This window comes from Cervus elaphus, chromosome 8, assembly GCF_910594005.1.
Source record: "Cervus elaphus chromosome 8, mCerEla1.1, whole genome shotgun sequence".
NCBI classification, from domain to species: Eukaryota; Metazoa; Chordata; class Mammalia; order Artiodactyla; family Cervidae; genus Cervus; species Cervus elaphus.
Window position 1 is genome coordinate 37269403 of NC_057822.1, and position 27413 is coordinate 37296815.

Sequence of the window (27413 nt, forward strand, 5' to 3'; positions counted from 1 at the left end):
AGAGGCAAACACATTATTGCATCAAGCACACAGGAAATATTTTATTAACTTTCATGTGGAGAAAAGGGTAGAGTAAAAATATTTCAATAGAAATCCACGGCCCTCCTCAAGGAGCCCACTCTGGCACTTGTAGCCCCCCAGTCGTGGTAGCGCCTGTAATCCCCCGGCCGCAGCAGGTACTGCCGCCCCCGGTAATTGCTCATCTCGTAGAGGACCCACCAGCCCTCCAGCACATTGAAGGAGTGGATCTCACTGAAGTGGAAGCGGTCGTGGAGTGAGGAGCAGTCCTCTGTGATCTCCACCATCTGGCCTCGGTAGTCCTCTCTCTCATAGATCCTCAGCCGGTGGGAACCAGTCTGTGGGTTCAGCAGTCAGCACATGGGAGAAGTCAGAGAAGCTAGTCCTTAGCCACTAATCACTCACACCCCTGGGGGAAATGGGCATTTACAAAATCTTTTTTACATCAGAGATGACAAGTTTAAAAGACAGGCAACACCAGGGCCACTGTGTGCAACTGGGTAGACAACACACTGCAGAACTGAAGGGGGTGCTATTCACATAGATCAAGATATGCGTGGTTTTCCCTAGAGTTTTCCAGGGCCACAACCTACATGAACTATATTTAGTACCTACTTAGTACCACTCTTAATTAACAATTTTATATATAATGTTTTGTTCTTTCCTTGATAGATTTCTGGTGGTCTGGAGTCCCCTTGGAGGATATAAAATAATTAGATGTTAAAATAAAAAGCAAATATATCCCTCGCAAAAGGCATTATTTTGGGTCTCAGTAGCATTAGAAGAGGTTGGGGAGAGGGGAAGCAGGATTGCTTTCCCCAGAGTAAGTAAGGCACAGAATGGTGATCATTCAGCCCAGACACCTAATTCCTGCCTCTCTGCTATGAGTCTTGCTATTCTGAAGTCCTGAAAAGCAAGAGCCATTGTTAACGGTTAAGTTTCATTTCTCAGTTCTAACATGTGATCTGTCAAAATAATTTTAGGTTATTAATAAAAATAGAAGCTCAAACTCATGAGAGGCCTGCCTAGATGGATAGATTATAGACCTTTAGGAAAATGGAAGGGAGGCTGTTAGTCCTGGGTGAATCCTGTCTGTCTCTTCTGAGCACTTGTGCCTTTATCTGCTTGTTTCTTCCCGGCAGGTACATATTCAGTTTTCCTTCTTCCACCATCAAACCCTCCTTAGCAAAGTTTCTCATAAGCAATTCATTCTGAGGCATAAAAACTGCTAAGGCATCTTCCATGGTTTGCAAAGGGTTCACATGTCCGTTACCTAATTTTGATCTTCACAACCGCCTGACACACGTGGGGCAACCATTCTGTCTTCTTTTATGAGAAACTAATGACTAGAACTTTCAGGCTGTAACCAGAAGAGTCAGGCCTGGAAGGTGGAAGCTGAGATTTCCAGGCTCCTAATGCCAGTCTGGGTCCTATCAAGGCATTAAACCCTCTGAGGGTCTTTCAAACTTAGCCAAAGTGGTACATTTTCCACAGGACTCGGTCACAGTCAAATTACAGCATCCCTAACTGTGGAATTCCAGGCTGCTCGGGCTTTATTTGGATAGCAATGACTTTGCAGGGGCTACTGGAGTCACATTGCTGGTTAGTTGTTTTGCTGAATCAAAAAGCAGGACTTGAGAGACCCTGGATGTTCAAAGTAGTCAATATCTGTAGGAGGGGGTGGCTTGCCAGGTGACAGGCAATCTCCTTCCCACCTCATCACAGCTCTACGAATTAGCTGCCCTAGTAGCCCCATTTTACAGGTGAGGAAAGAAAGAAATAGCCCAGGGACTAGCCTAAGACCACCCGAGTGCGAGGAGTTCATCGCCTGTGGCATAGACACCCTGAACACTTTCCCCCAGTAGAGGTGAGTTTAATTTTAGCAAAGGAAAATAAAATCTCAGTTAAGAGCACTGCATTCTCAATTAAGAGATATTATAAAGGAAAAGAGAACCCGGTTAGAACCGGCATAGGAAGGCCACCGTCCCACAGTCTGACCACGGCGCTGGGGATCGGCGTGACCCGAGCCCACGGCAGGCCCAGGGGGACCGGACTCACGTGGGGGATGAGGCGGCAGGAGCGGATGGAGTCGCTGAGGCCCATCCACTGCTGGTAGTCAGGGTAGTCTCCGCGCCGCAGGAAGTACTGCGGGCCCTGGAAGTTGGGCTGCTCGTAGATCATCCAGCAGCCGCTGTCCACGCGGATGGAGTTGCAGCGGCTGAAGTAAGGCTGCAGGTTGGGGTGGTCGCTGCTGCACTCGTAGTGGCGGCCCTGGAAGCCCCGGTCCTCGTAGAAGGTGATCTGCAAGGGAGGGAAGGAGAGGCTCAGAGGCCTGGCCTGCAGCCGGGCTGCGGGCCCCTCCCGCCGGCGCGGGGCTCACCTTCCCCATGGCTGCTGGACGCGGGCATGGAGTTCAGGGCGGTGGGGCCGGCGCGCGGTCTATATAGCGGGAGGGCTGCTGCGTTGGCAGGAACAACACAAAAGGGGCCCCCGGGTGAGGAGGATTTCCTTTCTGTCTCTTTTCTATATAATGACGGCGGGGGTGGGGTGGGGGACTTACTGTATGTTTTCTCTTAGACTCTCCAGAGCTTTCGAACTGATGACCCGCGTAAAACTGTCATTGGAGCCTCTGGGGCCTTTAAATGAAGCCTATTCAGGAGATGGGGAGCGAGCAAAAGCGCCTAACCGGGCTAACACTTGTACTGAAATATTTTATTTATCTTTTAAATATTCGAAGTGATCTCTTTTTTGAGGAACAACACGGGGTAGTGACCGGGTCAGAGGTCAGGGTGGGCCCCAGCGGGAGGCGTCTAGATGAGAGAGCTTTTCCTTGGTGCGAGGATGAGGGACACAGAGGCCCCTGCCTTCTGCACAGGACGGTTGAAGGAGGATGGGATTTCCCCGAGAGAGCCTTCTTCCGTCCTCCCGGCTCAGGAGCGGATGCAGCAGACATTACACCGGGGGAAGGGAGGTGGTGGGCGCTGGACCCCGGGAAGCCCTGTTCATGCGCCTGGCTCGGCTCTGCTCCCTGGAGACGGAGTGGACCAGGGTCACCTCCAGACGCAGCCAGTGTCTCCCAGGAAGCTCCCAACTCTGGAGTTCATGAGGCAACTCATGGTGGTTATTAGTCACACAGTAAATTTCTGTTTAATATTTATGCTAGCTAAGTGCTAGGCTTATTTGTTTGGGTCTAGCTGCTGTCAAATGCAAGTTAGCCTGAAAATATAACCAACTTTTAAATCCCACAATTTTGCACAGTTTCTGCCTTCTCTACCTTCCCCAATCCTGAGCAAGCCCGAATGGCTCTCTAGTTAAGTCTGATTCCAGGGACTGGAGTCTTCCCTCCTCCGCCAACTCCCAGCAGCTTCTGGCGCCCTCCTCTCTGTGAGCAGGCGTTCTCAATCTCAGCATTATTGTAACATTTTAGGCTGGAACATTGTTGGATGTTTAACAACATCCTGTCTGCTGCCCACTGGATCCCAGTAGCACCTGCTTCCTTCCTCTCCCAGTTACAACAACGGTGTTCAGTTATTTCCCAAAGTCCCCATGGCGGGCAGAATCAGCCCCGTTAAAAACCACTGATTTCAAAGCGCTAGCCATGTGCCTGACATTCTTACAAGCAGTTATCCCCCTGCATTAATGGGATCATTTGCAGGCTGTGTTTGTGGAACCACAGAAATTCCTCAGAGACGCTCTGAGGCCACTCAGAGAGCAGGGAGGAGGGGAAAATGGGGTGTGCCTGTCCTATCCCCTACTTTAATGGGAGTGTTTTCACTTGTACCTATTTTATAGAAAACTTTACTTGAAAACATGCTTTGATCACTAGATGATGATAACTTTAAAAAGATAAATATTTGAAGACTACTGGTTTAAGGTATTGTGAATCTCATAATACCCTTTAAACTACAAATATTTGACCTACTAGCCACAGGACGTAGTGAAATTGCTTTCCCCTTACAGCTCAGTGTATATGAATTTCCCAGTACGACTTGCTAATTTCTCATGAAAAGATCCTGAGAGAACAAAACACGGGCCCGATAAATCCTGATGTGATAAATTCTGGAAACATTAGCTCATGGCACTGGGCCAAAAAGAAAAAGAATGAGGTGGATATCACATGGAAAGTTCTGGACAACTGGGGATTAGTCTGTGAACAGTGGGCTGGGGAAAGGGGGCTGTGAAGCGCTGGCAAGGAGAATGCCCTAAAACTGGGCTTTGACAAATTCACAACCTGGTCTAGAAGCTGATTGCAGTTTGGGGCTCTGTTTTGAAGGTTTCTAAATGGTTGTCAGAAGATGAAATTGTTTCATTTGAATCTTAACTTAGTGATGGGTTGGTTTGCTTTTTAGATTGTGGAGGATTAGTTGGTTATTCATGTTGCTTTTTATTTATTTATTTATTTTTCTTTTTGAAGCAGTGATTTTATTTCTTTTGTACATATGCCCAAAAGTGAAATTGCTGCATCGTATGATAGACAACCATAGTTAATATTTAAATTATATTTTTGAGCGTCCCCATGGTTTCCTAACTAATACAAGTTGATGCCCTGTAGTTTCAGTCTCCTGAAAAGTTATACTTACGAGGAAATCGACTCAGGTTTTAAAGTTTGCAGGTTAGAAGGTTGAGGGTAATGGCAAAATTTTTCCTTCTAACCTGCAAACTTTAAAGCTGAGTCGATTTCCTCGTAAGTATAACTTTTCAGGAGACTGAAACTAGAGGGCATCAACTTATACTAGTAAGGAAATCATGGGGAAAGATTTTATTACTGTATGAACAGAAAAAAACAAGTAGTATAGAGGCATTGGGCATGGGGGTTAGCAATGATATAATCTGTTCTTATCCTGCATATTCCAAATGTGCTACTCGGGCATTTAAGCTTTTTCTCTAAGCTCTTGGGGAAAAGCAACAACAGCAACACCAGTCTTTCAGGAAACAATTCAGGATATAAAATGGGAAACTGAAGCACTGTCAAATAAAGCATGTAATACTAAATATGTTGGCAAGAAAATGTGAAAAACTTGAATCACGAGGGTCTATCCTCTAACGGCTTATAGCAGGTTTTCCCAAAAGGATGTGGCAAATTTTCTCCCAACCGATTGTTTTATTATTTGAAACTTTGGATCAATGTTTATTTTCCCAAGGATGTGTATCAAATAATGAATTTCCTAGTAATTGTACTCTTTCCTGAAGTATTTTTAAGGCCTCTTGAGAATAAAATATTTAAAGCTAACAAATTATATTTTTACTCTAAAAATCATAGGCTGTATACCTTGAAACTTTGTAATTGAGTTTGTTTCAATAAGAAACAATTCTTATTGTTTCTTATTGAAAGACCAGTTCCCTAACACTGGTTACAGAAAGGTACCAAGGTTCTCAAGGGAGCTTGGTATATAATACAAAGCAGTATTAGCCTGAATATTAGTCAGTTGAGGCAAAGGCAACTCTTTCCATCGTTAGTCTAGTGAAGTTGCTCAGTCGTGTCTGACTCTTCATGACCCCATGGCCTATACAGTCCTCCAGGCCAGAATACTGGAGTGGGTAGCCTTTCCCTTCTCCACGGGATCTTTCCAACCCAGAGATCAAACCAGGGTCTCCTGCATTGCAGGTGGATTCTTTACCAACTGAGCTATCAGGGAACCCCAAATTTTCTTCTATCAAGGTCTTACAAGCTGTCTGCATATTTAATATGAGAATTCGTTGTTTTAATGTATTGATAGTATCCATGCTAAGAAGAGGAGATAACTTAAAGGCAATTCATGTGTGATCAATTTATGAGAGCAGTTGTGAAATGCAGACTGTACAAAATGTATAAAGTATCTCTCCTTTCATGTCAGCATACTAAGGTAGACACTAAAAATGAAGTAAAATTTTCAATTTCATGGTAATAAAAAAAAGAGGAAGAAGTTTGCATCATATGCATTTTAAGTTATTCAAATTCTAAATACATTCTGTGACAAAATATGTATTTACTGGAAAAGAATTCTACCTCAGAATAGCAGAGGAGAAAATAAACTTACATTTAAAGTATAAGATTATTCTTTCTGTTTTAAAATTGCTAAACTTTTCTCTGTGCTTTGCTTGGTTATTCAGTTGTGTCTGACTTTTTACGACCCCATGGACTGTAGCCTGCCAGGTTGCTCTGTCCATGGGGATTCTCCAGGCAAGAACACTGGAGTGGGTTGCCTTGCACTCCTCCAGGGGATCTTCCCAACCCAGGAATCAAATCCAGGTCTCCCACATTACAGGTAGATTCTTTACTGTCTGAGCCACCAGGGAAGCCCTTCTTAAAGAATAATATATTTTAAATGTCTGATGTCAAATAATTTAATTAAACCGAGAAAAAGATATTAAAAATTACTCAGGAAGCAAGACTGGTGAATTTTTTTACCTGGAAAATTTTAGTCCTTGTCTTTATTTACTAAACAATCATCAATGGTAAAACTGGGAATTATAGCAGACTTTTTTTTTTTAAAAAGAGAAGTCTTCTTAAAATATTGTCCTAAACAAAATAAAAACATACGCCAGTAAACATTGAAAAGAGATCTTGATTCATATTTCACTCATTTCTTTGTGCTGTTGTCATACATATCCTATATATAAAATATGAATGAGAAAAATCTAATCATAGCCTAGAGAAAATTTTTCTCAATTGTTTATTCCTTTTTGCTCTAAGAGCTTCTTGTATGTCATTATTAAATAGTTATGTAATTCAACCTCAACAAAAGGAAGTCTATATTTTGTTCTAAGGAAAATGGAAAAATATAATTGGCCTCATTCTCAAAAAGTAGCAGAGATCTTTTTCATTTTTAAGAAAAAAAATTTTTTAAATTGCATGCTACAACAGAAAAGAATAATACTGAATTCTAAAATTAAACAAAGCTGCATACTAAAACACTACAATAGAATATGATAATATATTTTTAAACATTTGAGTTATATGTAATGATATATGATATGATTGAAAGAAATTTAGTATTTTAATTAGCTTTATGACAGTAAATAACTCAAGAAACCTCTCTGGTTTACTTTTTCTACAAAATGAAGGTGTTCAGTTTGGAGATACCAGAGGCTTTAGGAGATACCAAAGGCTTTATCTTTATCACATAAAATTCTATTCATCACTAAAAAAAGAGAAACAAGTGTCAACAAATATAAAAATAGCCAGACAGGTTTTATGATCCTTTTTTAAAAAACTGAAAATTAGGATATGAGGAAATAGTATGTTGTACTTTCTGTTGTTCTTTCAAATTATTATTTAGTTTTACAGACATATTAACTGTTCTTTGATGTGCAGATTACAAAGGAGAATTATTGCTCCGTAGAGAAATCCTTTTCAGACCCCTATCATCTTAGTGTTGAGCCAATCAACTTACCTTATCTTAGAGGACAAGAACATAAAGCAGCAGCTAAAATAATTGAATAATTCTTCCCACAGTCCCACCCTAGTTAATACCTAATTTCTAAAATTCTTCTCAGTCTTCTTATTAAACTGCTTTCATCAGAGCAAAGTATACCTCATCTATCCAAACTTGAATTAAATCACCATGATTACAGAACCCTCCTCAAAAGAGGAATTAAACTTTATCATTTTACTACTATGATTCAGAAAGAAAAGTTTATTCTTATCGAAGTTCTTACTATTCTTTGCCAAATAACTGCCCTAGGTGTTTAGAATAATTATTGCACAAAATAGGTGGAGAGCCTACCCTTTTGAATTTTATTCTAGCCAATGTAGATGGATGCTAAAGGCAGACTAATTAAATTATAATTTTAGATGTGATAAGTCATGTGAAAGCTACAAAAGGCCTTTCCCACACTGGATGGTGGGATCATGAAGTAATATCAGCATATAGGAGTTCCTAGAATCATTTAACCTGCTCCTTTCTAGTAGTTATTTTTTTTGCATTTGTTTCAGCATTATGAAATACTTTTACTTTTTCCTTCTCATGTAACTATTTAACTGTTTTCATATAACTAGTGTAACAATCAATCCTCTTTCCTTACTAATCTTATCCAATGAAAGAGAATGTTATGACTGTGTTTGTTCAATTTGTGTCCATTCACAAAACAGAGCTTTTGAAGTTTCCTTTACCCGGTCCTAAATTAATATTATCTATTGACAGGACTTACTATAAAAACGTGGAGAAGGAAATGGCAACCCACTCCAGTATTCTTGCCTGGGAAATCACATGGACAGAGGAACTAACAGGCTATACGGTCCTTGGGGTCATAAGAGTCGGACACGACTTAGTGTTTAAACCACCACTGTAAAAATGAAAAAGGCAGTTATAGTAAATATGCAATAACTATTCTATACTTTTTTATAGTATCCAGTTCTTCATGAAAAGCATATTTTGTTTAATTTAGCTAAACTTGTATCACTCTGTAAAGCATATTAATGTGTTAAGTAGTAAGGCTAAACATATACACTGATGATTTTGGAATAACTCATGACTTTGGGATGCTAAGGAATCAAAGAGGTTTTTATTTCTAGCTCCTCTTTTGACTCTTTAAGAAGTAAACAAATTCATGAATTTTAAACATTACTATAAAAGTGATCCAACCAGTCCATCCTAAAGGAGACCAGTCCTGGGTGTTCATTGGAAGGACTGATGTTGAAGCTGAAACTCCAATACTTTGGCCACCTGATGTGAAGAGCTGACTCATCTGAAAAGCCCCTGATGCTGGGAAAGATTGAGGGCAGGAGGAGAAGGGGACAACGACAGAGGATGAGATGGTTGGATGGCATCACAGACTCAATGGACATGAGTTTGGGTGAACTCCGGGAGTTGGTGATGGACAGGGTGTGGTGCGGTTCAAGGGGTCGCAAAGAGTTGGACACGACTGAGCGACTGACCTGAACTGAGCTAACTGATAAAAGCTATAGGAAATTCTTTAGTAGGTCAACAGCTAAATATGCTGGTTAATTTAAATGCATTGTGAAACTGGAAGATATATCTATGGAGAGCTTATTATTTCCTTTGCAAGAGTACAAAATATCACAAAATAATCAGTCTAAAAAGTTTATGATGATGATTGGGAAAATCCAGAACAGTCAACTGATAGCACCAGAAAAACTCAATTAGACCCTTGCCAAAATCCTTCATGAAATATCTCCATTGGCTGGCCTATCAAACACCAAAAATTTTCTAGGAAAACGGAAAATATGGTATAAATTATATAATTTTGGAAGAACTTTAACTGTGGTTTGTGAAAAGAATGATGTTCATCTCCAGATAGATTTTATGTAATTTTCTCCTGCTGTGGGTTATCAAATCAATGTATACTTGTAATTCTTGTTTATTTTCTGAATTTCTGTTCTTTAGTTGCTCAGTTGTGTCTGACTCTTTGCAACCCCATGCACTGTAGCCCACCAGGCTCCTCTGTCCATGGGATTTCCCCAGCAAGAATGCTGGAGTGGGTTGCCATTTCCTTCTCCAGGGGATCTTCCAACCCAGGAATCGAACCCAGGGCTCCTGCACTGGCAGGCAGATTATCACTGAGACACCAGAAGAGCCCTAATCCCTTGTTGATTGTTAAGAGAGAGCAAGATTGAATAGTTGCTGGCTTGTGTCTGTTGTAAGTGTGGTTGTGCCTATTACAGGGAAAGAGAGTTAATAACATTCATGGATATTTTACAGAGCATTGATAAACTTAATTTGACTCTTCCTTGAGCTGTTCATTGGAGGTAGTTCAATTAACATAGTAAAGAACTAATATCCTTTCAAAAATATAATTTTAAATTTAAAACTTTTAAATGTCAACCTGCCACACAATGACAGTTACTTATTGTTCCACTGTCTTTTCTCTCAGTATTAATTAATTATTTTAAAAATATATTTGTTCTGGGTGAAAACATTGTACAGATGTAATTTCTATATTGAAAATTAAAAAGTAGAGTTCATGATTTTTATTTTTCTCCCAAATTATTCCTCCTTGTTAAGCTTAATTGAAAATAAAATAAGAATAAGGGAAAATCAAGCTATCTAAAAGATAGGGACAAAATACTATGAAGGTATCACCTGTAGTTTACCTTCAGGCTATCTGCAGTTATGCACCTAATTTCTGATTAGGGTAAGGTACTATTGAAGTCAACTAGAAAACACTATGCTCATTCTTGATTTAGTTGTTTCCCTCAAAAAAACTGTCAAAAAATATTATTCACGTTAAATTTGGAAAATATGTTTGCCATCTATGAAGAGCACATATTGAACAACTGAAGAAGCAAATTCTGTTTTGCTTCTCTTGGCTTGTGCAAAATAGCTCAGACCTTTCAGATATCCTGTGGTTGTTGAGTCACTAAGTCGTGTCCGACTCTTTGTGACCCCATGCACTGCAGCGCACCAGGCCACCCTGTCCCTCAGTGCCTCCCAGAGTTTGCCCAAGTTCATGTCCCTTGAGTCAGTGATGCTGTTCAACCATCTCATCCTCTAACGCCCTCTTCTCCTTTGGCCTTCAGTCTTTCCCAGCATCAGGGCCTTTTCTGATGAGTTGGCTCTTCTCATCAGGTGTATCACATCAAATATCCTGACCCACCTAAAAAGGTGATCTCCCATGCTTTTGCATGGCCGCATAGCATGGCGACAGGGAGGAAAGAGGTCTTCGTGGGCAATCCGGTTCTTCAAGGCTGTATGGGTCCCCCAGGAGAGGTTCAAATTCACACCTGCTTTTGTAAATAAAGCTTTGTAAAAAGTGTTTTTGTGGCTAAAGTTTTTCAGGTGCTTTCATTTGTTTCTCTCTTGTCTATGGCTGCTTTCATCCCATCATGGCAGTGTTTCAGAAGTGTCACAGAGATCACGTACTCAGCAAAGCCTTAAATATTTATCTAGCCCTTTAGAGAAAAAGTTTGCAGCCTCCTGATCTGGGGTGAGAGACTTCACTGTGTCTTGTTTATTTGTTTTTGTTTTCCCTTGAAGCATGTGATACTGCTTCCTTTTGTTGTTGTGGTTGTATAAAGGACATGTTCTTAGAAAAAATAGGATTCATGGTAATTTAGTGCAATTAAAAGGAAAAAAAGGCATTGCTTTCCAGGGTGGTGGAACACGACCCCATGAAAGCACCATTATTAATAACCTTAGTAGCTGTAATATTCTGGATAATTTTTTTTCACCTTTCTGAACCTCAACTACCTAATCTGTAAAATGAGACTAACGGTAACTGCTTTGCAGGTCTTTTGAGCAGATGAAATGAGATCATCTGTGAACAGGCTAGAACAGAGACTCATGAGGAATGGACACATATTAATCCCCCCTCATTGGTTTCAGATGCACCCAAAGCCCCCAGAATCCAAATCTCTTGACAAATTCTCATGTGTGTATATGTGTGAATTTCCAAATATTTGAAATTTCTAAGGCAACTGTGGTGACACAGAGATGAAGATACATTCCTGCCACACAACTTTCAACCCCTGATAAGCTGGTGGCAGAAGGGGAGTACTAGCATTTCTGGAAATGTCTGCTGGGGCGGGGGGGAGTTGGGGATTGGAGGCAGGGTGGGGGAGGGGGAAGAAGTCATTTATTCAGGGCCCAACATGATTAATAAGATGAGTTTGAGATCATATGAGGGTAGATTCTTTGCTTTCTCTCTGCTTTCTGAAGATACTAGGTTTCCTGTATTATTTTTTAAAATTAAGGAATATACTTTGTATATACTATTGGCAAGTGATCGCCACATTGTTTAATTAACATCTGTTACCATGCATTGTTAGGCTTCCTGGGTGGTGCAGTGGTAAAGAAACCACTTACCAATGCAGGGGATGTAGAAGACATGGGTTCGATCCCTGGGTCAGGAAGATCCCCTGGAGAAGGAAATGGCAACCCACTCCAGTATTCTTGCCTGGGAAACCCCATGGACAGAAGAGCCTTCTGGGCCGCTGTCCATGGGATTGCAGAGTCAGACATGACTGAGCACGTACACACCATACATAGTTAGAATTCTTTTTTTCTCGTGAGTTGTGTGAACCTGCGGAGCATGAGCTCTCCCATGTCTCCTTGGTGCAGCAAATCCTGCACTCCACCACCTTCCAAATGTTGGGTTGTGACTGCAACCTGGCCGTAGCTGTGAGCCGTAAGAGTATACTAAGGACAAGAAACCAAGTTAGCCTGAAAAACCTAGCCAGCTATCTCCACATACAACTGCTCTGGGCTAGTCTGGGAGGATGGGGATAAAATGAGTAGAAAGTGGAAGTGACATTCCTACAAAATGCTAGAATAGAATATATAATAATAATCAAAGCATTTCAGCAGATAAAAATATCTGCAACATACACAAAACTGAGTACATTGCCCAAATCTAAATTAAATATTAATGAAGAAACCGCAGATATAAAAAATTGAATAAAATTTTTAGCCTGAAAAGTAAATGAACCAGATTTTCATTTTCATTTTGTTAACAGTTTTGTTCAGTTTTTAAGAGTTGGGAAAGAGATATGAATCTCAGGTAAATTTCTCCAGGAAGGAAACTTTCAACAGCTGTGTCTGGCTTCATTAATCCCCCCAGTGTTTCACGGAACTGCTAAGGATGAGCCCTTGCCCAGAAATGTGATTTAGGTATTAGTACATCCAGGACGAAGCTGAAATCTCTGTCCAGGAACTAACGCTGTAGAAAGTGTCCTGTTCTGAGTTGGGTATTGTGCATGCATGCTAAGTCACTTCCATCGTGTCTGACTCTTTGTGGCCATGTAAACTGTAGCCTGACAGGCTCCTCCGTCCATGAGACTCTCCAGGCAATAATATTGGAGCGGGTCTCCATGCCCTCCTCCAGAGGAGCTTCCTGATCCAGGGATCAAACCTGAGTCTCTGTCTCCTGCATTGGCAGGAGGGTTCTTTACCACTAGGGCTGCCTGGGAATCCTGAGTTGGGCATTATCCTTTGGCAAAAATTGATTGGACCAAATTTACCAAAGAACCATCAAACTGGTGAAGCAATGACCTGAAGGGATTGGAAATTTCTAGGGTGCAGAAACAGACAGTAATGCAGGGACATCAAAATGTATTAAGAAATGTTACTTTAGGCACATTCCCAAGTATAGAACTGACAGTATGAGTAGAAACAGGAAGTGATGTGAGCTCACAGTAAGACTTAACAAGGCTGCCTTGATCTGGTGTGGCATGCTTTATCAGAGACTGAGTTCTTTTTCAGTCAGTCAGTCAGTTCAGTCACTCAGTCGTGTCCAAATCTTTGCGACCCCATGGACTGCAGCACGCCAGGCTTTCCTGTCCATCACCAACTTCCAGAGCTTGCTCAGACTCATATCCATTGAGTTGGTAATGCTATCCAACCGTCTCATCTTCTGTTGTTCCCTTCTCCTCCTGCCCCCAATCCTTCCCAGCATCAGGGTCTTTTCTAATCAGTGAGTTCTTCACATCAGATGGCCAAGGTATTGGAGTTTCAGCTTCAGCATCAGTCCTTTTTCAGTAAAGATAAATAAACATGCCATATTTTAACTACCAACATGAAATGGCAGATGAGGTTTAAATGTCTGATGCATGGCTAGGCTACATGACCTTTAAGAACTCTTTCTACTCTGAGATGCCAGGCTCCCAAAGTAGTTAATTAGCCCAGGAGAACATTTGGACTTCTCTGTGCTGGTTCCACAGAAAGGGGAGAAATTAATCCCTAAAGATATCTAAGTCCTGAAATCTACACAGACACAAGCTTAGAGTGAACAACAGTAAGCAAGAAAAGGAACTAAAGATCCCCTGGAGAAGGAAATGGCAACCCACTCCAGTATTCTTGCCTGGGAAATCCAATGGACTGAGGAGCCTGGTGGGCTACAGTCCATGGCGTCGCAAAGAGTCGGGTACGACGGAGCAACTTCACTTTCACTTTCAAAGGAACTAAGGCAGCTCTATTGTATACAGAATTTGGAGTAACTCATTTCATAGAATAAGGTTCTCTGTGTGCAGAATACTCAGAATTAAAAAGCGGGAGTGAGGGGTAGAAATTTAGGAGATTAAGAGATTAACAAGAGAGTCATGACTCTTTGAGAGTCATGAGAGTCTCTTTGCTCAGCAAAAAGAATAATATTAATATCATGATTCCGGGGCCAGATATCAGGGATTCCAGGCTTCCCTGATAGCACAGTTGGTAAATAATCCTCCTGCAATGCAGGAGACCCCGGTTTAATTTCTGGATTGGAAAGATCCACTGGTGAAGGGATAGGCTACCCACTCTAGTATTCTTGGTCTTCCTTTGTGGCTCAACTGGTAAAGAATCCACCTGCAATGCAGGAGATCTGGGTTCAATCCCTGGGTTGGGAAGATCCCCTGGAGAAGGGAATGGCTACCCACTCCAGTAGTCTGGCCTGGAGAATTCCATGGACTGTATAGCCCATGGGGTAGCAAAGAGTCGGACACAACTGAGCAAATTTCACTTGGGGCCAGAAGGTGACCTTGGCGACTCTGAAGCCTCAGAAAGGTTTTGTTCTTCTCCAGTTAACAGTCTCTATCCCATTTCCCCCATATTTGCAAAATTCAAAGAAGATTTTGTTCACCAAAACATATGTATGGGCTAAAAATTGAGATTATTTTTGAGATTTTTCTAACTGCAAAACTCATCATATATATATATATATATATAACATCATCATATATATATATATATACATATATATATATATATATATATATAACATCATCAAAGTAGAATTATTTTTGTGTGTTTGAGTCTGTGTCTATGTGTGTATGTCCCTTCTTAGTGTTGTGTCCCTAAGCACTTATGGTTCCCTGAAGTTTTGTGGGAGAAAGGAAAAGTACTAATTATTTGACAATAACTTTTTAAAAAATATTCTGTGCATCAGTGTACTTTTCCTGATTTATGTAAAAGCAAAGCTTATCTCAGCATAAGGGATGAAAATTCAGGTCTACAGAGGTCAAGCGTGACTCATCAGTACAAGAAGGGGCCAGCTGCTTGCACTGCAAAGCACTTGCCCAGTGACCTTGCCTGTCAAGCTGAGTACAGTTCTTTAGGACCAAACAAAACACCTCAGAAGGCTGGTTGACCCAAGGGTCATTGGTTTTCAACAAAAAGGTTTCTGATGTGTAGTTCTTAGAAATAAAATGAGGAACTGCCTAGCAAGAAAAATGGGCTAAAGCTCATAAAGGTGGATGATTAACAAAAACTCCTCAACAAAAACGACTGAGAGGGACTCCTCTGGGAGTCCAGGGTTACGACTTGGCCTTCCAGCACAGGGGGTGCAGGTTTGATCCCTGATCTGGATGCTAAGATCCTACATGTTTCATGGCCAAGAAAAAAAGCATAAAACAGAAGCAATAGTGTAATAAATTCAATAAAGACTTTAAAAATTGTCCACATCAAGAAAAAGTCTTTTTAAAGATGGCTGAGACTTAAGAGGCTAGATAAGTTAGTGTTGGTTTTTCCTATTAGCTGTTCCACTATTCTTGCTCATGTGCTCTGGACTGTAGGGTGATGGTCTTGAAGTGTTAGAGTCAAAGAGATAGGGTGATTGGTAGAAGGAAGAGCTCCCACGTGTGAGGTTCTCACTTTTACAGATGCTACTGGAACCCAAAAGGCCTAAGTGACACGTGCCAGTGAGCTTACAGCAGGGTCAGGTCTAGAACCCAGTTACCATGTGTCTCAGAGTAGCTTAGTATTTGATAGTACAGACTGGAATATAAATTTGCTTTTCTTTTAGTTTCTATAAAGACTCTCACTTTAGGTGAGTGAGTGTCTATGATAATCATTCACTGGCTTGGGTCTTCTCCTTTTTGGTCACCTTCATAATTCCTGGCCAGTTACTTGGAATTAGAACTTTATTAGGTCTATTGATAACAAGACTAAGACAGATAAGAACAAGATGGCTCTTTTGATGAACACCAAAAAACAGATAGCTGCCCTTTTGTTTTCTTAATTGCTTTGGATGTATTAGAGAAATAGTACAGGTATTTCAACCAGGTACAGGAGACGGCTGGCAATGTCTTCAAACGTGTCTGTTGTCTTTTCAGCTCAGTTCAGTTCAGTTCAGTCGCTCAGTCATGTCTGATTCTTTTGACCCCGTGAACTGCAGCATTCCAGGTTCCCCTGTCCATCACAAACACCAAGAACTTGTTCAAATTCATGTCCATTGAGTCAATGATGCCATCCAACCATCTCATCCTCTGTCTTCCCCTTCTCTTCCTGCCTTCAATCTTTCCTAGCATCAGGATCAGTTCTTAGCATCAGGTGGCCAAAGTATTGGAGTTTCAGCTTCAGCATCAGTCCTTCCAATGAATATCCAGGACCAATTTCATTTAGGATGGACTGGTCTGATCTCCTTGCAGTCCAAGGGACTCTCAAGAGTCTTCTCCAACACCACAGTTCAAAAGCATCAATTATTCAGCCCTCAGCTTTGTTTATAGTCCAACTCTCACATCCATACATGACTACTGGGAAAATCACACCTTTGACTTGATGGGCCTTTTTTTGGCAAGGTAGTGTCTCTGCTTTTTAACATGCTGTCTTGGTTGGTCATAGCTTTTCTTCCAAGGAACAAGTGTCTTTTAATGTCATGGCTGCAGTCACCATCTGCAATGATTTTGGAGCCCCCCAAAGTAAAGTCTGTCACTGTTACCATTGTTTCCCCATCTATTTGCCATGAAGGGAGGAGACACAGATGCCATATTCTTAGTATCTTGAATGTTGAGTTTTAAGCCAACTTTTTCACTCTCCTCTTTCACTTTCATCAAGAGGCTCTTTAGTTCTTCTTCACTTTCTGCCATAAGGGTGGTGTCATCTGCATATCTCAGATTATTGATATTTCTCCTGGCAATCTTGATTCCAGTTTGTGCTTCATCCAATCTGGCATTTTGCATGATATACTCAGCATATAAATTAAATAAGCAGGGTGACAATATACAGCCTTGACTGTACTCCTTTCCCAATTTGGCACCAGTCTGTTGTTCCATGTCCAGTTCTAACTGTTGCTTCTTGATCTGCATACAGATTTCTCAGGAGGCAGGTAGGGTGGTCTGGTATTCCCACATCTACAAGAATTTTCCACAGTTTTTTGTGATCCACACAGTCAAAGACTTTGGTGTAGTCAATAAAACAGAAGTAGATGTTTTTCTGGAACTTTCTTTATTTTTTGATGATCCAATGGATGTTGGCAATTTGATTTCTGTTCCTCTGCCTTTTCTAAATCTGGCTTGAACACCTGAAATTTCACCATTCATGTACTGTTGAAGCTTGGCTTGGAGAATTTTGAGCATTGCTTTGCTGGTGTGTGAGATGAGTGCAATTGTACGGTAGTTTGAACACTCTTTGGCATTGCCTTTCTTTGGGATTGGAATGAAAACTGATCTTTTCCAGTCCTTGGCCACTGCTGAGTTTTCCATATTTGCTGGCATATTGAGTGCAACACTTTCACAGCATCATCTTTTAGGATTTGGAATAACTCAACTGGAATCCCATCACTTCCACTAGCTTTGTTCGTAGTGATGCTTCCTAAGGCCCACCTGAACTTGTGGTCCAGGATGTTTGGTTCTAGGTGAGTGATCACACCATCATGATTATCTGGGTCATGGAGATCTTTTTTGTACAGTTTTTCTGTGTATTCATGCCACCTCATCTTAATATCTTCTGCTTCTGTTAGGTCCATACCATTTCTGTTCTTTATTGTGCTCATCTTTTCATGAAATGTTCCTTTGGTATCTCTAATTTTCTTTAAGAGATCTATAGGCTTTCCCATTCTATTGTTTCCCTCTTTCTTTGCACTGATCATTGAGGAAGGCTTTCTTATCTCTGCTTGCTCTTCTTTGGAACTCTGCATTCAAATGGGTGTATCTTTCCTTTTCTCCTTTGCCTTTAGCTTCTCTTCTTTTCTCTGCTATTTGTAAGGTCTCCTCAGGCAACCATTTTGCCTCTCTGCATTTCTTTTTCCTGGGGATGATCTTGATCTCTGCCTCCTTTACAATGTCATGGACCTCCATCCATAGTTCTTTAGGCACTCTGTCTATCAGATCTAATCCTTAGAATCTATTTGTCACTTTCACTATATAATCTTAAGGGATTTGATTTAGGTCATACCTGAATGGTCTAGTGGTTTTCCTTACTTTCTTCAATTTCAGTCTGAATTTATCAATAAGGAGTTCATGATCTGAGTCACAGTCAGCTCCCGGCCTTTTTTCCTGACTGTATAGAGCTTCTCCATCTTTGGCTGCAAAGAATATTTTCAATCTGATTTCGATATCTTCCATCTGGTGATGTCCATGTGTAGAGTCTTCTCTTGTGTTGTTGGAAGAGGGTGCTTGCTATGACCAGTGCATTCTCTTAGCAAAACTCTGCTAGCCTTTGCCCTGCTTCATTTTGTACTACAAGCCAAACTTGCCTGTTACTCCAGGTATTTCTTGACTTCCTACTTTTGTATTCCAGTCCCCTGTGATGAAAAGGACATCTGTTTTGGGTGTTTGTTATAGAAGGTCTTGTAGGTCTTCATAGAATCGTTCAGCTTCAGCTTCTTCAGGATTACTGGTTGGGGTATAGACTTTGATTGCTGTGATATTGAATGGCTTGTCTTGGAAATGAACAGAGATCATTCTGTTGTTTTTTAGATTGCATCCAAGTACTGCATTTCAGACTCTTTTGTTGACTATGAGGGCTACTCCATTTCTTCTAAGAGATTCTTGCCCACAGTATTAGATATAATGATCATCTGAATTAATTCCCCCATTCCAGTCCATTTTAGTTCAGTTATTCCTAAAATGTTGATGTTCCCTCTTTCCATCTCCTATTTGACTACTTCCAATTTACCTTGATTCATGGACCTAACATTCCAGGTGCCTATGCAATATTGTTCTTTTATAGCATCAGATTCTACTTCCATCACCAGTCTCATCCACAACTGGGCTTTGTTTTCACTTTGGCTCCATCTCTTCATTCTTTCTGGAGTTATTTCACCACTCTTCTCCAGTAGCATGTTTGACACCTGACCTGGCAAGTTCATCTTTCAGTGTCCTATCTTTTTGCCTTTTCATACTGTTCATGGGGTTCTCAAGGCGAGGATAGTGATGTGGTTAGCCATTCCTTTCTCCAGTGGACCATGTTTTTGTCAGAACCCTCCTCCATGACCTGTCTGTCTTGAATGACCCTACATGGCATGGCTCATAGTTTCATTGAGTTAGGCAAGGCTGTGATCCAAGTGATGAGTTTGATTAGTTTTCTGTGATTGTGATTTTCAGTCTGTCTTCCCTCTAACAGATAAGAATAAGAGGTTTATGGAAGCTTCTTGATAACAGAGACTGACTGGGTCTTGTTCTGATGGGCAGGGCCATGCTCAGTAAATCTTTAATCCAATTTTCTGTGGATGGGTGGGGCTGTGTTCCTTCCCTGTTGTTTGACCTGAGACCAAACTATGGTGGAGGTAATGAACATAATAGCGACCTCCTTCAAAAGGTCCTGTGCACACATTGGTACACTCAGTGCCCCCAGCCCTGCAGCAGGCCACTGTCAACCCAGGCCTCTGCCAGAGACTCCTGAACACTCACAAGCAAGTTAGGGTCAGGCTTTTCTGGGGTCACTGCTCCTTTCTCCTGGGTCCTGGTGAGCACAAGATTTTATTTGTGCCCTCCAAGAGTCTGTTTCCCCAGTACTGCATAAATTTTGTAATCAAATCCCACTGGCCTCCAAAGTCAAATTCCCTGGGGATTCTCAGTCCCTTTTTGGTCTTTTAATCAAATTATATTCAGTCTAATTCTTGGTAAGACTTTCAGTGGTATTAAATTTATCTCAGGCTTGTTCCCCATTATCTTTGTTGCCTTAATAAATGTTTTATCACAGAAACTGACTTAACTAAATGTTGTCCTTTATTTTCATCATTAGTTGTAGAATTACAAGATATATCAAAAATACCTTATGAATTATTGTCCCCAGTTAATTGAGCCAATTCTTCCTCTAATTCATAATGAAGGTGTTTACTGTTGCTGTGAATATTGACCAGATTTCCCACTCCACATATCAGTAAGTTATATTATGAGACTGTGCCTAAAACTGTTAGGTAGTATGCTCTTAAAATATGTCAATTTTCTAAGAATAAAACTTGGCCATCATTAGGTCTGTTACTTCTGACGGCCACCATTTGTGCATTAATGAGTTCTCCTCTGAAGAATTTAGTTCTCTGAGAAATTAGATTATGTTGATTTCTAACATTTAAAACATAATTGTAATTGTGTTTTGATTTAATTAAAGCCTACTGTATTTTGATCAAGTTGGATGAATTAAAATAGCTATAGGCCTCCAAATGTGGATTCAGGATGATTTTATTAAAATTTCTTTATCTAAGAAAACTTCTTGAAACCTGAAATCCTTCTCTCTTCAGCCAGTTAATTCATGGAAAATGTCAGAATAGCCTCAGAACCAACTACCCATTTTAGATACAAAATGCATCAGGCAATAATCTTCAAATGTGGGGCATATTTTTAAAATCTGTTCCACTAAGGACAACAAAACATCCTCTCTATTAGTGATGCAATCAGGGGTCATGCTTGCCTCATATTCTGAGAATGATTATTTTTGAGTTTAATCTAGCAGATCAGAGACTGAAGGACAGTGTAGCCTGCACATGTTCAACAAGACCCTCAGTAGGTGGGAACTTGTGGCTCCTTGCTGTGCGGCTCAGGTCTGGAACAGCCCTAACTCTGGAACATATGTCACTTAAGGCAACCATTTCTGTGTCTGATTTCCTGCCCAGACCCTACACAACCCGGTGGGTTTCAGGATCATTAAGGCAACATGCTCAATTTCCTCTACATATTTTAACAAAATGTTTGGTACCTCTCCAAATTATAACTACATTGAATCCATATGTTAGTTTGTTGAGCTATTATTTGACATTTCAGTGGAGAGCATTCAACACTCAACATTTCTGAGCTGAAAGAGAGCTCAGAGATAATCTAATCTAGCCATAGCATTTCAATAAGGAGAAACCCAAAGCCTGGGTGATGTAACATTTCCAGTGTCTTACCACATGTGTGTGACAGAACCAGGACTATGGATCACCATTTTTTCATTCTCTTTTTTGGTTGCGGTTTGTGACCAACATGCAGACTCTGGCATGAACCCTTCCCTTTTGGAAATCACTATGAAAGAAAAGAAAAGCAAGAGAAGCCACTCTGCAGGTATCTTATTTCATATTTAGTCATATGTCTTGCACAATATTTTATTAGCTTCTTAAGTGGAATATTGGCAGGGACTCATTGCTCTTTCCCTTCCCTCCTGAAAAACATCAGAAATGTTGGGAGTATCTGGTTGCCATAAAGTATATGAGGTATAATCTCAAAAATTACATATCTTAAATATCAAAAGTGTAAATTTCATAGGAATCCTATGATTGTCATGACAATATGCCTTGCAGACCCCCAACTGCTGGAAGAGTCATTGGCCAAGGGCCCAGGTGCTACCCTGAAATTCATCACTACCTTCTGATGACTGACAGCAGCAGGGATAGTCAGGCAGGCCCATTGATGGAGGCACGGGACTCATCTGATGACTGAATTTGGCTCATGGACCCTCAAAACTTCCTTAGATTTCACTGTGGTGTAGAAGCTACACGCTCCCATCCTTCCCTCTTCATCTCCTTCACTCTGGTTCAGGCTTGTTCCACACTCTGATAGCTCTCCAATCATTTTTCAGTCCCTTCTCTATCTATCTTCTTTTGATAGCTTACAGTGAACAGTGAACTGTGCCACCAGATTTGTGGTCTCTGAAGGAGAAGATTTAATCCCAGGACCAAAGACAAGTCTCAGTCACTCAGAGTTTTGTGTGAAAAAGTTTATTTAAAGTGACAGGACAGAGAAAGCCTCTGACATAGACATCAGAATGGGGTAGGAGAGTACCCGCTTCACTAATTCAAGTGGGCCCTATATAGTTTTCAATTATCTGCTGAAAATAGATAAAAAGAATACTTCAAGGTTGTAAGAGTTCCACCAGACCCTTTCCCAAGGCACACATCCTGAGATAGCTTTGGCACAAGATTAGCCTGGGAGAACAGGTTCCAGGCAACATCTCTGGGGTAGATAAACTGTTGCTGTGTAATCAGGGGTACAAGTCTTAAGAAACAGGTTCCCAGGCAAGATTTGTTACAATTATACTCATTAACATAGAGCCTAAGAAAAGCATTTCCATGAGTAAGACATTAAGCTGTGTGATCATTAGTTCTGGACCTAAAGAAAGGCCAGTTCTTAGGTAAGATACATTGTTGCACAAGGCTTAAAGAAAAGATGAGAGAGAATGTTCACCTCCTCCTTAAAGGGCCTTGGACTGCCTGCCTAAGCTTTAGCTCTTTGATTCCACCCTTTTTCTTTTAGGAAGAATATGGTTGCCAGGGAAGTGGGCGGAGAAATCTTTCTGTAACTTCCTGCTGGCAATGGGCGCAGACCCTAAATTGTTGAGGCATCATATTCTCCTTACCCTTGTACTAAGGATCTCTGATCCAGGGTCCCCAGGTAATAGTTGGAAGAGCCTGTGGCAATCATAGGAGCTTGAACAATCATTTGTAACTTAAATGCCTCAAGCCTCTTAGATACAAAATTCATTATACAGTTACAGACATAGGAGCAAACAGCAAAAATAATATGATTGCAGTTATCAAAGTCAAGATAGTTTTCCACCAAGGAGAGCTTATAAACCAAGATTGTGTCTGTGACCAGAGTGGAATATCAGGGGAGTCCATTTTGAAGAGCGACCAGACTCTCTGCATCACCATTACTTTGTCTGGGAAGCCGTTGTATCCTTTAGAAAAAACAAACTAAACAAACAGCTTAAAAGTGCAGAGACCAAAAATCAGTAAAAGAATTATTACAGTCAGGGGTCCAACCAAGACTAAGAATCAGGTCACATTTGGTAGTAACTTTGATTCTGATCTAGACAGAGTCAACACGTGGGCTTCCCTATTTATAAAAAGGGGGCCATTTGGTATGTTTATATACATTTTGAATGTGGGTATAACAAACTTAGTTAGAAGTAGTTGAAATAGTGACAACCTGAACCTTAACAGACAAAATAAACATTACCATTTCTTTTTGGAAGAATGAGTCTGAACCCCAATATAGACAGCTGTTCTAGAGAAACTTATAGACAGGTAGTCAGTTGTCTGTTTGTCTAAGTAGGCTTTAACCTCTTATTGTGGTATTAATATATAAGCTAATGTAGTTGTCACCATTAACAATTTTAGTGTTTTTCTAGATATGAGAAGATGCAAGAATTAGGACTCAAGACAATTTTTACCTGAAAATATCTAACTGTCCAAAGGCCTGTTTGTCCCTTTTTTTTTTTTTTCCAGAGCACAGAGTGAGTGTCTAATTTCTGATTTTCACCCTAAACTCCTTTCAGGGAATGTTGAAGGTCAGCATCTGCAGTGTCCATGAGTTAAATCTTTGTAAAGACAGGCAGGAAGTGCAAGTTACCAGAGCAGGGCCCCTTTATTGCCATGAGTTTGACCATGGTTTGGGGGGCATTTCATGACCATCATGTCCCACGGTGCTGGGAAGGCTCATTCCCAGGTCTGTCGAAGATTTCACTGATAGACCACTCAATGTCCTGTTATTGGACTAGGACCTGTGAGTAGCAAAAGTTTCTGGACCACATCTGTATCACTAGTCTCTTGGTCCAGGAAAATATTCCCTCTTGTTGCTGCTTCTTATATATAGAGTCATACCATTATAACTATGGATTTCATAAGGAACTGTACACTATCATCATATCAGTGGCTCAGTCACATAATTGATAATGTAATGGACAACACTTCTTGAAACAGGCAATTTAGAAAACACTATAGTTAGCAGTAATGATAAAATCATAAGAACTTAAGTCAAGAACTTCCATTAGGTATAGCCCAGTGACATCTCCAGGTCATCTGACTGTTTGTTAAATGACTGTAGCCTGCTGTTAATCTCCTGGTTGTAGATCCTGGAGCATCTGATCTTTATTCAAAGACTTGTTATTGAGATAAGCATTATAAACAAACTCAGAGCATCCTTTTTAATAACTTAATTAAACATCTTAGCAATGTAACATAACCACAAGGAACTATCTAAGAAGTGAGCCTTAGTAAATACAGACCTTAATAGCAAAACTGGAACTTAATATTCAGTGAAACATATTAGATGGCGTAGGCCTGACATCAGTTCGGTGGATTTCTCTTTTAGAGCTCCCCAGTATACTCTGAGATTTCTGTATATGTCTGGAGACAGTTTTTTTTAACTTTGATGAGGCTGTTCAGAACCCAAATGTCTCCAATTTCTGAAGGGATGAGGCAGAGAGAAAAAAAATGTTTTAATTTTAACCACAGGTGTAAATCACTAAATTGTTTTAAACCATCAGTGACTTGAGGAGAAGAGTTTCTTTATATCTGAAAACAAAGATTAGAAGCCAGTAATATGTCAGACAAAAAATCATGAAAATTGTAATAATATTTAGCAGTCTATTTAATCTCATGCAACCAATCCCTTTGTTCTGCCATTCCGACAACAGAGGATGCCAGTGAAAGCAATAGTCTCCAAGAAGCTCATGAAGTTTTTTTGCCAATGTCTGTATGGCCTAGCAATGTGCATGCTCCAATAACTGGAGATTGTAAAGAACACATTTTAACCATTTTCTTTTTTTTATCTACTGTGAGACATTAACCCTGAAGCCAGAAAGGCTTTCTCTTATCAAATAAAAGTAAGTTTGTCAGGGAGCCGGGAAAAGCCAAGCGGCCATCTTGGATTTCCCATAGCCCCAACTACTTGGTTTATAGCCATTGTTTATCCATTTTAAATTCCCTGATGAAGGGTTAATTTTTGTAAAAGCAGAACAAGCTTTGTCTATGCGTGCCATAATCTGTTATCAAAAGCCATATTCCAAGAAAACCTTGTTCTTTTAATAGGGAGAGAAAATCAAATTCCAGTTTGGTACCAGCTTACATTCACTGTGAAACAATAGTTATTCACTTAGTCAAAGTAAAGAAAAGAGCTCAAAGGCAGTTTAATGTCTTAAGAAACTTGTACCATGAATAAAACTCTCTTCCACTTGTCACAAGCCTTTGTGTTTTTTTTTTTTTCACACTTTCTGTATTTATCATTCCATTTGCCCATTTAGAAACAGTCGCCTGTTAGTTTAGACTTACTTTCTTTTTCCTTAATAAAATGTAATCCCATTCCTTATTGTAACCATGAACTGTACTTTATATCATCATTTTGTAGATTGATAAACATAAATCACCCCAAATTATGTCATTTGTAAAAGTATCTTCACAATGTGTTAATTAGATCAATAAACAAACATCAATGCCAGGTAGCAATTCAATAGTGACTATCTCCCAGTTCACATATGCCTGAAATTCATTTTAATTTTCTTGAATTTAGAACTCTGATTTTTAAGCACTTACTTTTCTTTAGACCAATTAAATAGAGCTCACTGACCAGTTAGCCTTTAGCAATTTTATCCAAGGACAGCAACACACTGAGACACACATAAATCTGGACAGACAGAGACCTCACCGTTTTCCACTTGAAATTTAAAATGTCTCTTTGCCCTTTTTTTGTTTCCCTTGGCTTGAAGTTCTACCAGTTTGCTCATGGTGGGAGTTGCAGACAGAGTGGCTGTGTATCTCAAGGACATGATAAGAGTTAACTTCAGATTTTTTTCCCAGGCATGTCTTTGTTTCTCAAGCAGAATTAGAGCTCCAAAAAAGTATTTCAATGAGCCAGCTTTTTCCTAATTTCACAAGGAAATTGTGCAAAAAGGGCCAGTTTTGCAGTTTCAAAAAGATTTCATTTTAACCAGTTTTCTCTGAAGTCTAAAGAATGTCACGGCCATTCAGTGTCAAAAAATGTCATCTCTCCTTTTTGTAGTCATAGTTTCATAGATAAAAATTTTAAACCAGAGAGTGTTCGAACTGGCTCTGATGACAGGGGTATACAGAGTGATAAAAGTTGTCCCAGCAGAGATTGTCCTCTCTGAGCAGGTAAGGTCTTCTTTTAAAGCAAAGAAAGACTATGTATGGGACTTTTTAGGCTCTGGGGATCAAACTTATCTCAGGTTTTCAAGATACAACTCAAAGGAGTGGTTCTGGAACTGCAAGCTCCCATCTGTAAGAGAGAAAAAAGCGGCACCCAGTACCACAGCTTTTTTTCTACCCAGAGGCGTCCCTCCCTGCTCTAGATGGGGGTGGAGAAAGGTCTTCTGCCTAAGCTTCCTTCCCTGGCTGGAGTTAACCTGTCTCTTACCGACGCAGGTGTCTCACTATCGGCCCTCCCCGTTCTACCACCGAGGCGGGGTGGAGATGCACCAGGGGTAGAGCTGATGGCATCCCAGATTGATGTCCAATTCCTCACCATTAAAACCTTGGCTTGATTTCCCCTTTTTCTCTGGTGCCACCAGGGTGGAGCAGAGTAGCCTTCTGGAATGTCTCCCAAGCTAAGACCACTAGGGGAAACATCCATCTTTTTTTTGTGCCTGAGCACATTCTCAAGCATATTCCTGACTGCAGTAGAAGTGGTAAGTCATAAAGGGATGACCGGAAAACCCATGGTATCCCTTCTGAGAATTGCCACATGAGTCTATGTGATAACAAAGGAGATGATGGAGGGCTGGCCTATGAAGAAAAAAATAGTCTTTCATGTTCATGGAGTGTCAAGGTCAACCTTTCTATTCCTGTCCAGCGGATTGTACAAAATGAATATCTAAGGAGTTGGGACAAGAGCCACTGGCGGGCTTTCTCTGGTCCACTTAGAGCTAGCACTACCAAGGGAAGAAGTCCGATGCATTTCCAATCTGCGTAAATCTGGAGTTCCCTGGTCTGTGTCCTCGGGAATCTTATGCTCACCAGCAATGTCTCCATCCGTACAATCCGGAGGCATAGCCGTGACAAGAACTTGCTTCTGGGTCTCTCGGGTCAGGATGATGATTTCCAGTCTGAGAGATGTCCCTGGAGCTCCAGCTCCAGCTAGCTCTCTAATGTGTTCCTGACTGCAGTGTCCTGTAAAACTTGGATGGGGGTATGGCTAGAAAAACAAAATAACAGCATGGATTGCAAGTCCTCTGAAAGTCTACAATCTGGCACATTATCTTAGTAGCTTTAATCCCCCAAGCAGTTATTAAAAAGTCAGCGATACCAGGGAAAGCTGACCAGGAAAAGAAGTTCGGTCCATATGCTTCTGAGTTAGAAAAGCACAGACTTTACAGTAAAAGAGCAGAAGAGTCCCAGCTCTGAGTATTCTTACCTTGTCTTGAAGATCCCCGATGAGCTCCCAACATGATAGCTTACGGTGAACAGCGCCATTGGATTCGTGGTCTCTGAAGGAGAAGATTTAACTCTGGGACGAAAGGTAGGTCTCAGTCACTCAGAGCTTTGTGTGCAAAAGTTTATTTAAAGTGACAGGACAGAGAAAGCTTCTGACATAGACATCAGAAGGGGGTAGGAGA

General features: G+C 40.7%; 1 protein-coding gene across 4 annotated transcripts; it reads right to left on the minus strand.

The window, feature by feature from the left end:
* Positions 1-16: 16 nt before the first annotated feature.
* Positions 17-27413, minus strand: LOC122698741 (gamma-crystallin F). 4 transcript variants are annotated; one of them, XR_006342404.1, is made up of 6 exons: positions 27212-27413; positions 26815-26992; positions 25487-26077; positions 24069-24357; positions 20974-21088; positions 2227-2319 (listed from the first exon to the last, which is right to left on the minus strand). XR_006342404.1 is itself a non-coding variant. In XM_043910220.1 (4 exons), the coding sequence occupies exons 2-4, from the start codon at positions 2405-2407 to the stop codon at positions 84-86; spliced, it is 525 nt and encodes a 174-aa protein (XP_043766155.1). In that variant the 5' UTR covers positions 2408-2476; positions 2579-2692; the 3' UTR covers positions 17-83. The 4 variants fall into 4 exon arrangements, 1 of the variants encoding a protein (XP_043766155.1); XR_006342405.1 differs by lacking the exon at positions 20974-21088 and having other exon boundaries at positions 2214-2319; XM_043910220.1 differs by lacking the exons at positions 20974-21088; positions 24069-24357; positions 25487-26077; positions 26815-26992; positions 27212-27413 and adding exons at positions 17-356; positions 2399-2476; positions 2579-2692 and having other exon boundaries at positions 2077-2319.

Bases quoted from the DNA above. Each gene is read 5' to 3' on its own strand.
- LOC122698741 (XM_043910220.1), bottom strand. The intron at 357-2,076 runs GTGAGTCCGGTC...CTGAACCCACAG, and splicing joins CCTGCCGCCTCATCCCCCAC to ACTGGTTCCCACCGGCTGAG.